The sequence below is a fragment of the Tiliqua scincoides genome, chromosome 4 (assembly GCF_035046505.1).
Source record: "Tiliqua scincoides isolate rTilSci1 chromosome 4, rTilSci1.hap2, whole genome shotgun sequence".
In the NCBI taxonomy this organism is placed as follows: Eukaryota; Metazoa; Chordata; class Lepidosauria; order Squamata; family Scincidae; genus Tiliqua; species Tiliqua scincoides.
This window is the reverse complement of record NC_089824.1, coordinates 9,063,337-9,078,473: the sequence shown is the minus strand read 5'-3', so window position 1 is coordinate 9,078,473 and position 15,137 is coordinate 9,063,337. Positions and strand designations below refer to the sequence as shown.

Here is a 15,137-nt window from a genome sequence, read left to right as displayed (position 1 = left end):
GTGCTGACGTTTAAATCCTTACATAAAGTATACTCATGGCCTCACGCAAGATTTTACATTGAGCTTTCTGTTGTAGCAGCTCAGTTAATTACCTTTGCTCACCTTGTGGTTAGCTTCTTCAGTAAAACAAACCTCAAGAAGGGGTTGTCTGACCTCTGAATGCTCTGTAAGTGACTTGAGGGGGAAAAAAGACTCATATTTTACATCGACTTGCCTGCTACTACTGCAGGTGCCTCATCTGTTTTCCAGACTCAAAACAGAAACAGCACCTATCCTCACCCTGACACTGGAAATTCAAGTTTTCAGTAAGACAAATGTAGAAATAACCTCTCCTACCAAGAGAAATGTGTATATAACTGGAAGGATAAGTTTTCACTAACAAGTTAAGTCTCTCCAAGGTGCTGATATTGAGGAGTGCTTATTTTTCCATTTGCAAATTTTGACTCCTGTTTGTAAATTGGGCACATTTGTGCACCAGTATGTTCCACAGCTGATTACTGGTATTTACCTGTTACTGAAGGGCTTCAGTCAAGTGGATTACGAAGTTTAGTCTTGTACCATAAAAAGTGTGCCAAAGTTTCATTTTTACTTACAGTGGGGGTGGGATACCCTGGAAACAATTCCAGTGCCTCAGTTTCCCTATTGTGATTAACAACCTTCAGTCTTGAAAGACTATGGTATAAGCCTACAGCACCCAGTATTCCCAGGCGGTCTCCCATCCAAGTACTAACCAGGCCTGACCCTGCTTAGCTTCCAATATCAGATGAGAACAGTGGTATTTGCCCTCCTGTTACATAAAATGGGGGGAACCTACTCCCACTTTAGAAAATTGGTCCACTGGGGAAAACCGACTGAGGGCCCAATCCTATCCAACTTCTTAGTGCTAGTGCAACTGCAATGCAGTCCTGAGGAAAGGGAACAAATGCTCCCATACTTAGAGGAGGCCCCCATGACTGTTCTACTGCAGGATGCAGTGCATGCCTTGTTGATACAGCTGAAACAGTGCTGGAAAATTGGATAGTATATGACACTGAGATACTTGCAGCTATGTAGAAGCAGAATCCCACTGACAAATGTCTAGTTATAAATGGACAAAAAGGGCTGGAGGTTCTTCATATTAAATCTTCAGCTAATTTTGCTAATCTTTTCGTGTTAATGGTGGCTGCTATATTTTCTATATACATACAGCAGCCACCATTAACATGAAAAGATTAGCAGAATTAGCTGAAGATTGATTATGAAGAACCTCCAGCCCTTTTTGTCTATTTTAGTCTATTCCAGTAGACCAGGGGTGTCCAAACTTTTTGACAGGAGGGCCACATCTCTCTGACACTGTGTTGGGGGCCGAGGCGGGAAAATAATTAATTTACATCTCAAATTTGAATAAATTTACATAAATAAATATTTTAGAGCTGGAACTTATATGAATGAATGAAGGTTTTGCAATAGCTCAAGGCCTATGAAAGGCCTTGCACAAAGCAAGGCCAGCCTTTCCTTCTCTGCCATTGCTGAATCACAGACATGACACAGCTAGCAGTGGAGGGATCCCTCATCCTATAGCTTACACAAGAGGTCGAACTGCCATCCTCATGCTGAGAGCAGTTGCATCGGGCCGGCATGGGTTCCAGTAACTCTCTGGAGGGTCAGAGGCTCATTGGAGACTGGGTGATCCCTGTGGGCTGGATTGGGAGTCCCTGAAGGCCACAAGTGGCCCCCAGGCCATGGTTTGGGCACCCCTGCAATAGACTATTACAAAAAGACTGTAACCAAGATCTTATTGTACGGTGGAGCTCCAGATTTATGTGTTGTACAAAATTAACAGTTAACAGTCTACATTTTTGAGCTACCTTTCATTTCTGAATGCTTCTTAATGATAGAGCATACTGCGGTTATACTACACTGTGGTTGTATCTAAGGTCTAAATGACTGTGGTCAGGCTTGTAGAGTACTTGTTTTTTTGGGCAAACAGAAGCACTATGTATATGAATGAGAGGGAGTTTTAAATTGGAAAATCAGGGCAGGAAGGGTTCTATGAATAGGAGTTCCCCAATTTACAGCTTGGATTCAATTTTCCTTGAATGTTCCTTCCCCCATTTGTTGCTAGTAAAAAACAACACATGGGGGTTCATGATCTTAAATCTTCCACATAATGTTTGGTTTGACCTTTATTTATGATGGAAATTGAGAGTATGTACAAATATGCCATCTTGAGGGGGCAAGGCAGAGACTGTTTTTTACATTGTAAAAACTTGCATAGCCACTCAGATGGAAACTCTTAAATAATCATGAATATTTTAGCTGGAATGGGTAAGATCCACCTGCATAGGGCACTTGTTGGATGGTGCTGTTATCTTTGTATCTCACTGGCTCAGCCCTACCTACCATCACCCATCTCTGATCAACATAAGAACAGCCCCACTGGATCAGGCCATAGGCCCATCTAGTTCAGCTTCCTGTATCTCACAGCAGCCCACCAAATGCCCCTGGGAGCACACCAGAATAGTATTACAACTTTTTTAAAGCTTTGAATGTATATAAGAGATGTGCATGGAGGCCTTGGAGGGGACGGGACATTAAAAGATCAAAATCTTGTTTTGAGAAGAATGGAAGGGCAAGACTGACTGCTGGTACAGTGTTTGATTTGGCTAGTTTGTATACCTGTTCAACAAACAGGGAAGAAGCTAGCTTCACACCATGGGGTGAGGAACATTGTCTTCAATTTTATTTGCCTAATGGATTTTTATGAGACTAGTTTTCTCTGGATTAGGACTTCAGTCTTGAATGAGGTCATTACTTCTCAGTTATGACATCCACCTTCCCCAAATTATGTCCAAGTTTTATGTGGCTGTCTGCTATTCCACAACTTTTTAATGCAGATATAGTTCAGTATGGAATAACCACAAAAATGGTGCTAACTTATCTTCTTTGTATGTTTTCTTCTTTTTTCTTTTTGGTAGTCGTAAAATTTACAACCCGATACATTTCTTTCTTTTGCAGAAACAGCCAAATGCTGTTTTCAGCAGCATTTTTCATACCTGACAAGAAACTTAAGACACTCTTCAGCTCCTCAGCACTATGGATAGTTTTTTATTGCCTTCTTTGTTGCTTATTTTGTCTTTCAGTTCAACTTTGTGGGGAAACTTTTGGGCCCGCGTGGCAATTCTCTGAAGCGCTTGCAAGAAGAGACATTGACAAAAATGTCAATATTGGGAAAAGGATCCATGAGGGACAAGGCAAAGGTAAAAATTGCTAGCTGAAGATCATTAGTGTGCCGTGTACTGCTGTGTGTGCCTTTCTTTGCTGATCCTAGTATAGTCTGGGGAGAATAAAAGCAAACACAAATCAAGGTGTATATCTTACCCCATTGCCTCTTCAATTCTGCATGCATTTTGGTTCTCTTTCCATAGTGTATCCCTGTCTTCAGAGGAAGTCCCCAGTGACAAGTTTTCTTTATGGATACAGAGAGCTGGCTGGAACTAGAAATGATGGAAGACACATGGCTGCCTCATGTTGTCTCCTCTGCTTCCTTGCTGTCCCTTGGCAACACATTGTAATTTAAGATACATGGCTTAATATTAGTGTGCTGTGGATTGTTCTCATTCAGCGGCCTCTACTGGTGGGGTTGGGGAAAAGTGCAATATGGTAATGTTATGTCAGGCACTTTAAGGGTCTGCTTTTCATTTCACACAATCCCTGAGTTCGAATACAGTCTTTTGGCCTGTTAAGGCCCCACATAAGACAGTAGCATAAATACAATAAAATACTAGTACAATTTGCTGTAGAACTGTGACTCATAGATTCAAATCAAGCAGGTATTCACTGGGTAAAGTTTATGTCAAAAAGCCAAAACAACTGTTTTGATTGCAGAAAATGAAATATGGAAGCAAAGGATGTTTAGATGGTTGCCTCATTTTAAATACTTAGAAGGAGAAAGAAGCAAACTTTTCCTGTATTAAAACAAAAAGTATCAAAATATTGAAATTTCCCTGTACTTGCTGCAAACAGGAACTAAGTATTGTGCATACATGGCAGTTTTTCTCTCCCAGAAACAGCCTCTCCAAAAGCCTCTCCCCTCCCAAATATATATTTAAAATAATCTTGGGCAAAACAAAGTGTCCCGCTACATTTCTTCTTCAGTGAACTTACTTGACATACACAGTCCTCTCTGGGGTTTGGCAGCTGAATGTAAATCTGTGCTCTCTGTAATTCTGGATCACATTGGTGCAGTTTCAAGGGTCTGATATTAAATATGTTTGAATATGAATGGGGATACAAATTACACTGTTTCATGGAACAATTAGGAAAATATTGAAGAGTTTTCACACAGGTCTGCGAAACTATTCAGTAATACAAGCCTTCCACCTTCACACAGGAAGGATGAGCTTTTAAGTCAGTCCTGTCTCTTCTCGCTCATTTGGCCTTCTTTGGCAACCTTTAGCTTAGACCTGGTGAGTACTGCTGTGAGGGGCTTATCTTTTAAATAACATTTGGCAATGTTAGCATCAGATGGCAGCATCAGATTTGGCAGCACAACATGTCAATAACTTTCTCAGTGACTGGCTTCTGCTGATTGCCACTTTTAAAGGACAAATGCTCCTCCAGAAAGGCTTGTCAGCTCTTGAGTAGATTTGGGGGCTTAAATAAAAGGGTGGCATAAGTTCTTTCTAAACTGGGGTGGTTGCCACCTTTCCAGAAAACAATTCCCAATTCTTCCTCCAGCCTTAGAGATGGGAGTGGTCACATACCAGATGCTAGAATGATTCCCACCCCTTCCAAAATGCATGCTTTGGAATGTGCGTAATCTTAAGAACCAACTTTTTTTTTGTTAAAGATGAAAACTGAGAACCTCTGGGTAATCTATTTGGGACTTTCATGGCAGAATTGCTGAATCATGGAATGCACACAATTTTGTGTATCCCTTTGACTTAATTTGTTAATGATTTATACCTGTAGAAGTAGATTTGTGTGTGTGTTAAGAGCATAGTGAGTTGCCAATTCAATAATTAGTGGATGAAGCTGTCTAAGCTCTTGATCGTGTTAAATCCTACATTTATATGTGTATGAGAGGAGAGTTCCCCGTTGGTTTGATTGAAAATCCTGAGCATAGCAGTGTTTGAAAAGGTCTTTATATCTATTGCTGTTTTGTCACAGTGCAGACTGGGATGGTGAAATCCCCTCAGTTTTGCTGAACCTTTCAACCGAAATGTATTTCAATGATCTTTTTGCTTATCCATTGTATAAACAAGTGTTCAGGGTTTTCAATCTTCCTTGCATTACCTGGCCACCACAACAAAATTGTGTTAATTGCGTAACTCTAATATTTTGAAATCCACCTCCTCTTGGAATCCTAGATGCCGCTTTTAGATAATCCTGGGCTTTGCGGAGTTGTTCACTAGAGTATCTTTTTTCCTGTGCTTTGTTTTGTCTTAAATTATTGAGGAGATTGGGGCTTGTACTGCTTCCCAAGGGATATTATTATAGTCTAACAGATCTCACTGTTAAGAAGGATTTTGTGATTGCTGGCTGCTATTTCTCTATTCTACATTGATTTCTTATGAGCCCTGCACATTGTGACTCTGGACCTCCCTAAATTACTCATGAGGAAAGAGTTACCATTGTCGTTCAGAATTCTATTTCATTACGCTCAAGTAAGGCAACCTGCTGCTGAGGCTCTTGAAATACAAATCATTTTCCAGCTTTATGTCACAAATAGGAAAAAAAAAAACAGTCAAATGGGTAATAAAGAGAGAGGCTTTAAATATAATGTGTGTGAGAGAGTGTGCGATTGTGTGTATGTTATTTTTATTACCAGCTTTGACAAGTTCCAGGCAGCTAATTATGGTGTGTTAATTCCCCTTGCTCTGGATTTTCTAATCAACTAATCAGATTGCTTTGCTTTTCCATCCAATTTAGGCAGCCTGAATGCTCTAAATTTTACAAGAAAAAGATTAGCGGCAATAAGCTGGTACTGATTGTCATTTCTAAGTAACTTATAATTACAACACACCAAGAGCAAACATGCAAGAGCTTTTTAAAAAGTCAGTCAAACTTCTATTTGTAGACCTAGTCAGAAGACAGTATGAGGGTATTAATAAGCAGGAGAATAGTATTAAAGCTTGGTAAATAGAACCAGCATCATTATTGTAAGTACCTTAACATGTTGCAGTGGTGCTTCAAAATTAAATGTGACTTTTCCTAGATAAGCTTCAAAACCAAATGTGACTTTTCCAAGGGTCTAGTTCCTGTGGTGTGACAAAAGCCTTCAGCTGGGGAAGAGGGTTGCTATTCCTGCCCCTTCTGGAACATACTCACTCCTTTCCCTAAATTTCAACTTTCATATTGATTTCTTCACTCATTAGCCATCTTCACAGGTATAAGGGAAAATATATTAGCAGTATTCTACCCATTTGCTCAGGAAGAAGTAAATCCTGCCTGTCAGCGTTCTGACCAATGAGATCATTGATCAGATGCTTAATAAAATAAGTGAACAGGTCCACCCAGCTGCTGTGACCTGACACTGTTTTCTGTAATTGCCAGTGTCATTCCCCCTCCCAACTTATTGCTTGTTTCCTCTCTCTTGTCTGAAGGGTGGGACAACTAGGTGGAGATCACTGATATGCTTACACTGTGCTCATGCCCCCTCACTTCAGCTTACCATCTTTGTATCAAGCTCCTCTGTGCCTGACTATATGCATTCCATGAGAGTCAGCAGCCTCTGCCTGTTATCTCTGCTTGCATCTTCAGTTGCTGAGCAACAGTGGAGAAGAACAAGGACCACAAAAAATGGGTTGAAAGGGAGGAACTGAGGCAGAAGAGCTGAAACAGAATCAAAGCACATGACAAATGAGAATCAGTGCTGTTATGAAAGTGAAAAGTAGAACCAAAACTGAAAGTTATGATTTCACTTCTGACTTCCGATTTGAAAAAAAAAAAAGCACTGGTCTTTTTGAGGGAGGGTAGTGGTGGGTCAGGAAATGAAACCTGGAGAAATGTGACCAGTGAGAGCAAGAGCTACATGGATTCTGGTGGATACCAGGAGGAATCTGGCATAATGCAACCTGAGCCAGTTATCCACCAGAACCTGGTTGACCAACTCAGAACAGCAACATGCTGGCTAGTTAATAGGGCAATAAGATAGAAGAGAAAGTTCTCCAACTACTATCTATCCAGTGGCTATCCAACTATCTATCCAACTACTATCTTATCCAGGGGATATCCAGTGGCGTCACTAGGGGGGTGCAAGTGGTGTAGGCTGCACCGGGTGATGTGCGGGTGGTGGTGGTGATGTGCATGGGGGGGGTGACAAGCTAAAATTGCAGTGGTTAGGAATAATACCATCATGTTATATACTGCTGGATACAGAATTTCCAGCAGAATGCAATGGAAAAAAAACCAGAGTGAAATGTATGCTTTCTATCAAAAGTTATTTTTTCTAAAAAAAAGTTATTGGTATGGAGCCCTATGAAAAGTGAAACTGAGCCATGCCATGTGTTTACTCGTGAGTAGGAGAATTTGCCTTAGTCCATCAGAAAGGGCAGGCTGAGAGGAATCCAACGACACCAGAATGGTCCTGATCCAATGAATGCAGCCCCCAAAAATACTTGAGCAGGAAGTCCTTCCCTCCAAGCAGACCCCAAGGGCAGGACTAGAACCAGTGGTTTGAAACTACATGGAAGTAGTTTTGGTAGACATTGAGAAGAATTTCCTGACTGTAAGAGCTGTCTGGCACTGGGACATTCTTCCTCATGGGCTCTCTCTGAAGGATTTCAGGCAGAGCTGGACAGTCGCCAGTCAGTGATGTTGTAGCAGCTGCCTAAACGGAACAATCTATTTGGGGGCTGTACTAGATGACCTCCAAGATCCTTTCCAAGTCTGACATTTTGTGATTGATTCACTGATTCTACGTTCAAAAGTCTGATGCAGTGAAAGTCAGTAGAAATATTAGCAACCTGAAGTACAGTAAAGTTTTACCATATGCACCTTTAACTTGTGCAAATTTAAGTATACAGGCTTAGCAGAGAGAGAGAGAGAGAGAGAGAGAATTTAAATAGTGTGCGCAATTCTGCCTACCAGTCCACTCACTTGAGTGTATGCAGCAGCGTGATTTCCTGTGGTTTTAGTTTTGAAAGACGGTATGCGTTTTTCTGATTTAAGGTAGTTTTGACTATATGCAATTTTCCCGTTACACAGTGACTTTAGAACCTAACCTTCATTTAAGATGTGACTTGACCATATACACAAGTTGCACAAAATCCCAATGGGCAGTTTCATCTGGAGTCTATGACTGGAATCCTACACACACTTTCCATCCCCTTTGAAAACAGTGAAACATACTTCTGAGTAGACATGCATAGAATTTTGCCATCAGTCAACCAACCTACAGTAAACCTTGGACCAACTGGCTTTCTTCATTGGTTTTGATGCTGTATTATTCAGACTGCACCAGTTTGAATTGGTAGGTTGTTTTAATACATTTGTTTGTTTTACACTTTATAATGTTTTACATAGCACCAGGTTTTAAGAAGCATATTGCTTGTGTATGTGGAGACTTCATTTACTTATAACTAATAGTAGAGTTTTTCTCCATAATTTCCCCCCCCCCCCCAATTTTAAAATTATCTGAATTTTGTCTGTAGTCTGAATGACCATAAGTCTTCTGGGTCTGAATTCTGTAAATCAATTGTGTGGAATGATTCTGAGCTCTGGTGTTGTATAAGAGGATGGAGAAGTTCCCACTACCTATGTGGTCTCATGTAACGTTCTGTTTGATTAATATGAAAAACTGAGTGTGAACCATCACACTGTGCTCTAGTCCCTATTAGTCATGCAAACTGCCAGTGGTATTGCATTTGCATTGTATTTCTCTGCTCCTGGGGGAGTCTGTGAAACTGTATCTGTATAAGTATAGCTTCATAGCTTCAAAGTAGCTTCATAGCTTTGTTTGTACATCCTTGTGCCATCTGAGGCCACTGATTCAATTTTTGATACAATTTATAATCCACGTCTAATGGCATTTTCATATTGAACTATATGCCAGTCAGCTAGATTCTTCAAACTGGAGAATCCTCATGCTGACCCTATGCCTCATGTTTAATGAAAACTGGCCATCTTGACAAATATGTAGTTCTAATGGATGCTGCTTGGAAATAAGAATAGGCAGGAAGCCTTAGTGGTTAATGACATTCCTAGCTCCGTGTTTTAGTATATTCCAATTCATGTAAAATATATATAAAAGTTTGATTTGTTTGGATTTGTTTGTTTGCTGTAAAGATCAAGGAGGTTGGTCAAATATTTTTTAGCATCTGCTAAATGCCACAGTTTCTCAATATCCATCTCAATCTGAGAGGCTAGGTGTAAATCCCTTTCTGCATGTTATGGATTAGAGCAGTGGTTGCCAATCCCTTAAGAGGTCAGAGACAGGGCTGGGGTGTCAACACCCCAGTTTGAAAATATCTGAATTAGAGGGTATACTGTAGTACCCATGGCGACATCAGTTGTTCCCAAAGTCCTACTCAGACTTTGGGATTGCAGGTAAGCAGTTGCAGGGGCAGGGCTTGGGTGGTGTCCCGATGATGCTGCAGTGACATTGTGATGCCGCAGGAATCCAGGGGCTTTCCTCCTTACCTGGAGGGGTTGCGCTTGCCTCAGGACTTACCTGGAGGGGTTGCGCTTGCCACAGACCCCTCTTCTGACCTCCCTGATGTTTGAAATCAGTCAATTTGGGGATCAGAACACACTTCTGGCTTTCATGCAAAATTGCATGCACGATGGTCATGGTTCCTCACTTTGTGTGCACTGTAAGTAAATGTGGTTAATTAGGGGTGTGTGCATGTGCATATTCACTGTTTGTAATGGGTGAAGTGGCCTCCACTGTGAATTTTCATCTCTGGTAATGGACAAGCCTGAAAGTGTTGCTATAAGGTAAAGGAGAGAGTGGAAAGCCCAGTTAGAGTAATACATAAACTCTCATGCTGGGATGCCTCTTCTAACAGAAGCTCTTGTGTTGGCATCAAATGATATATCTGGACTTGTAAGTCTCTTCTCTGGTCATATGCTCTTGCATAAAATAGGAGATCATTATAAGGTGTGGGAACACTATATTAAAGTTATACATTAAAGATTAAACCTGAAGGTGTCAGTTGAAGCAGTATGTTTATGTCCAGCATTGTTTAGTCTACAATAAATAAAAGCTTCCTGCAATTGAAACTTTGCTTTTACTCTTCCCACGACTCCATGATGATTTTATATAAAATGCTTCTGTCTTGCCAGGAAGAAGAATTGAGGAAAAGTGGAGAAGCAAAGTACTTCCATTTAAATGATGACCTGCATGTGTTAATTGAAGTGTTTGCCCCACCAGCAGAAGCATATGCTAGAATGGGACATGCACTGGAAGAAATTAAGAAATTTCTCATCCCGGTTAGTACATATTGTAATCTGTATTTTGCTATTTACTGTGCATGAAAAGTGCCTCAACGTTTATAGAAGGTGTTTTTAAGTTTTCTGAGTTGGAATGTAAATATAATTTGGAGGTTCACTTGGCCATCACTTCAGTAAAAAATCAACATCCTGGAGTTAATTTGCTCTTGTTAGGGCATAGTTTCTTTTCCTACCAAGAGCATTATGGTGTATCTTCAAGGCCACAAAGACACCAGTTGCAATTGTAAGGAGTTCTGGCATATGTTCTGCTGTTTTATAGAGCTCTATCCCCTCATGATTGGTAACATAATTGCAGTTCAGAGCCATTTGGTAATCATGGAAGCCAAAGATCGAGTTATTGCTATGGTTGATTGTAGGTTAAGCAACCACAAATAGCTGTTGATCTTGTATCAGCTTGTCCTTGGAACGGATATATGAAGTACATTGCAACGAGAGATGGTGACTGCCACTTAGATTAGGAAAAGTGACTCAAGAGACTGATGGTCCAGTCCTAAGGGCTGTTTACACTGCCGGAATGAGCATTGTGGTGACATAAACAGCTTTATGGGTGTCACAAACATGGCAATGCCAGCGAGTGTGGATTGGCAGCTGCCTCAAGCAGCAAGTGGTCTGGTCCACATGACAATGGGGAGTGGATGCCTGTTGCCATCAGTAAGTGCACACAGGGGTTGGGAGGGAGGCAGGAAGGGGTGAAATGGGAAGGCAACTGGGTCAAGGTGGAGGTTGGATTAGGCCCAGAAAGGGGGTGGATTTGGTGGCAGTGGTGCCTGCTGAATCTTAATTCCCTTCCAGGACCTGATCTGCCTTCATGGGTTAAGGTGGATTTGCACCAACTATAGTGCTAGCACAGGTCTCAGTTGATCCATGGTGGTTTTGGGGGCTTGGCCTGGAACAAGGGAACAAATGTTTCCTTACCTATAGGAGAATTCAACATGCTGAGCTTCCCTGTGGGATACAAAGGATGCTGTATTAGTGCCACTGCTGCCATGCCATGTGGGGAGTTACATAGAATTGGTCTGTGAGTTGTGAATCAAAGTGGCCTTGATTCAAATCTCACATCTCTCATGAACTTACGAGGTGACCTTAGGTAAGCTACTCCCTCTCAACCTCAGCTCTCAGCTGCAAGATGGGGATAATAGTACTTGTCATACATGTTGTTTGTGAGGCTACATCTAGCTAATACAAGTAAAATGCTTTGCACCCTCCAAAGTACTTTGCATGTGTTGATAAATATAATTCTGGAAGGAAATGGTAAAATTCATGAAATGTTGGGGTATCAGTGGCTACTAGCTCTGCAGTAAACCTCAATAGAAGGCAGCATACTTCTGACTGCCAAAGGCTGAGCTGGAGATAAACAAAGGAATCACCTTTATGTCTTGCTTATGAGACTCCAGAGGTAGCTGACTGACTGCAGTTGAAAACAGAATATTGGAGGAGATGAACCTTTGATCTGATCCAGCAAGACATTTTTTTTTTTTCATTTTCTTACCATCTGCAGCTGAGAAATAATGGTTAAACTGAAGTGGGCAGTGATGTATAAGCATACAATATATGCTCAGATCAATAGATGGCCATTAATTAAAGAAATGCATCATAAGAGTTGGTTTTATACTATTAATGGAAGAGGTATATAGGATTAAAACTGAACTCATCAGCAGATATCAAAGATGATCTTTCAGCATTTTAAATACACTACTCCATTCAGTAGACAGTACCCTGACCTCCTAAATGATTGTAAAGGATAACAAGCCATGTGTCCTGTTATACTAGTTATGGCCCTGCCTGAGCAGTGTTGTTAATGTGTCATGAATGGATTTTGGCCAAAATGGTGTTTGATGTATAGCTCTGCCCACAGTTAGTCTAGAACCCCACCCATAAAAGCAGTATTGCCTCATGGCTCAGGTCTTGCTAGATTTGTGGTGTGATCTCAGATGAAAGATTTCCCAACATTATTTCTAGGGTTGTCTTCTAGACTTCTCTAGTCCGACCAGTTGCAAGCTAGAGCATGTATTCTGTGTTCATTATTACACTGCCCAACTTTGAAAGTTTGACCTATTCTTGGATATTTTTGGGGTGCTGGTTCCAAAAATACCTATTTGGCTGTATCAGCTCTAGTTTGGAGATACGGCTTACCCACCTTAGAACAGCAGCCTCTGTTCAGTCAGTGCCCCATGATCCACCCAGCAAGTACCAGATGTTTAGCAGTTAAAATCTGGCAACTCTCAATATAATCCTGAATGTGATAGGTTCTGTTCAGAGAAGGCAGTAGCTCAGCAGTGGGGTACATGCTTATCTGCAGAAGGCTGCACATTCAAACTTTGGCATCTCAAGATAGGTTTCAAAAAGACCCCTGTTTGTAACCCTGGCATTACCTTGTCAGTCAGTGTAGGTGATATACTCATTCTCTATTAGTCTGTTTCGTTAATATGCTTTGGAATGTTCTGATGTCCAAGAGTTGTTCTATCAATATCAACAATTGCAAATTAAATAAATATAGAATAGTAATTGCATAGCAGCACTTCATTATGAGTAAGACAAAGCAACCTTTTTCATTATCTCATTATCTCTATTGAGTCAGGCCCCTCTTGTTATTTTAGATCTGAAAACAAGCAAGTTGGCTTCTGATTACCTAGGAGAAAAACTAGTCTATGTCATAGAGCTCTTTGATACCAAACTTATCTTTTGGGTTTTGTATTAGGATCTTCTTGCTATTCCCTTGAGCAGTAGTTGGAATAACAGATTGCATAATTATAACAATGCATTAAAAAAATCAACCCTGTACCAAATAAAGAGCCAAACATGAGCCCAAGGCTGTATCCATAAAATTTCCAGAAATTCTGTTCAGTCCTGTGTTCCTGTCATGTGATTGCCTTGAGAGATTTGCCTTAAAATTAGTAATAGATAAGCTTATACCCTTAGATAAACAGACCTTAATAACAACCAATGTGTTGGTCAGTGACTATTTTGCTAGCAACAACTGAGCTCTAAGGTAATGTTTAATACTCGGCATGCTGGTGTCTTCTCTTTTTAATATTGTCAGATGTCCAAATAGAACTCAGTCTGGTTAGTGTGCTGTAGTGGGGAAAAAGGATATACAGTACATGCATTTAATTTCATTTATTAACTTAGAATGCCCTGACTGTGTGGTTCCTGAGAGACTTGTGGTAGGTTGTGAACTCATTACCCAGTTTTTTGGTGGAGACTTCAGTTGCAGCTGGCTATTCATTTGGTAACAAATAAATGATTCACACATCCTGTGTTTGCTGCTTTATAACAAACAGAAGTAATTGCCTTTATTGAAAAGCTAGGTAAATATTCCAAAGCCCATTTGGTGTACTCCCTTCCCACAACAGGCTTTGAAGACTTTTGTCTAGAAAAATCCAATCTGTTCATCCAGTTGTTTGATTTATGTACTGTTGAAAATCATAAATCCTGTCAGGATTGGTAGAGTTTTGAATAAATTTCTTTAGTGGGAAAGGAAACCCACACAGAGCAAGGTTTGGAATAAGATGAAAGGCGCCAGATTGGACTCTGTCATCCCTGTTACTCTTTCACACAACGTTATCAAACTCAATTATAGAATCCCCTGGAATAGAAATTGAACTCTGAAGTACTAACATTAGCTCACTTATCTATTTTTGTGTCCTGGATGAGGAAGAGTGCTGCCTCTTTGAACAGGAAGGAGTGTTCATCTCTTTGAAGTTCTCCTTGCACTTGAGAGGCACTCTGCAACCAGTGAAATAACTTTGTTTTCAATTCTGCAATATTCTTGAAAGGAACTCTGTGGAGAGTAGAAGAATGTACTGCCTGCATTGTATTTACTACTTAGAGCTCCTGGCTGGAAATTTTTTTCACTCTTGGGTGTTTTTAAATCGAACACTTCTCAAAGCATCCACTGAGACAGAAATAAACTATTCATTATCTACCAGATACTGCAACCTTACGTTAAAAATGCCTGCCACAATATTATATTCTGTTTGGAACTGGCTTATATTTTGATATTTGTTTCTAATTAAAATCTGTCTGACAATCTGGCTAAAATTCTTGTCCAGTCTCTGGGTTGTACCAATATGGTCATGATCCCAATTCTTTGAGCATCTCTGTAGCTTCTCCCCACAGTAATTGCAAACATGGTTCATAGCATCTGATCAGGCATTGTGGAGTGCGGAGCTCATTGTCTTATATCGTACTGGTATACTGGAATGCATGAATAGCAATGTTGTGCAGGTGTAGCTTTAGTTTAGGGTGGTGGCACTAAAGACAGACAGACTTTGGCCATCTTTATGCATTTGTGCACTCATAGTACAGCTGCAACATAGTGGTCACTACAGTTTTACAGCAGAGTTCATATTTAGATGCTTTATAAAGTAATTCAGTTTTTTTTAAAGGATTTAACCAAATAAGATGAGGTTAGACTTGTTGACTACTCTTAACTTAAATGAAACCTCCATGTGTGGAATCAAAATATCACTACATAACAGATGTTAAGGAAGAACAGGAAAAAGCTATCCCCTTCAAGCTCTGTTTGTGAGTACTCTGACACACGTGGATGGCAACTTCTCTGAGAAATGGAATGCTGAACTATGTGGACTGTGGTCTGACCCAGCAAGGCAGTTGTGTTTTTATCACTTGCCCCAAAGCACAGACTGAGCTTCCAGAGGGGAGGCAGAGTACCAATCTAAGCAACAGTTTAGTCAAAA

General features: G+C 40.5%; 1 protein-coding gene across 5 annotated transcripts in view; it reads left to right on the top strand.

The window, feature by feature from the left end:
• Positions 1 to 15,137, top strand: part of KHDRBS3 (KH RNA binding domain containing, signal transduction associated 3) — a 101,091-nt gene that overhangs the window by 41,758 nt on the left and 44,196 nt on the right. For 4 of the 5 annotated variants that reach the window (XR_010794357.1, XR_010794358.1, XM_066625239.1 and 1 more), the window contains exons 3-4: positions 3,123 to 3,239; positions 10,270 to 10,416. Coding sequence is in view for 3 of the 5 variants with exons in the window: in XM_066625239.1 (XP_066481336.1) it covers positions 3,123 to 3,239; positions 10,270 to 10,416 (264 nt within the window). In the remaining 2 variants the exon portion in view is untranslated. The remainder of the gene's footprint in view (positions 1 to 3,122; positions 3,240 to 10,269; positions 10,417 to 15,137) is intronic. The other variant, XM_066625240.1, reaches the window with a different exon arrangement.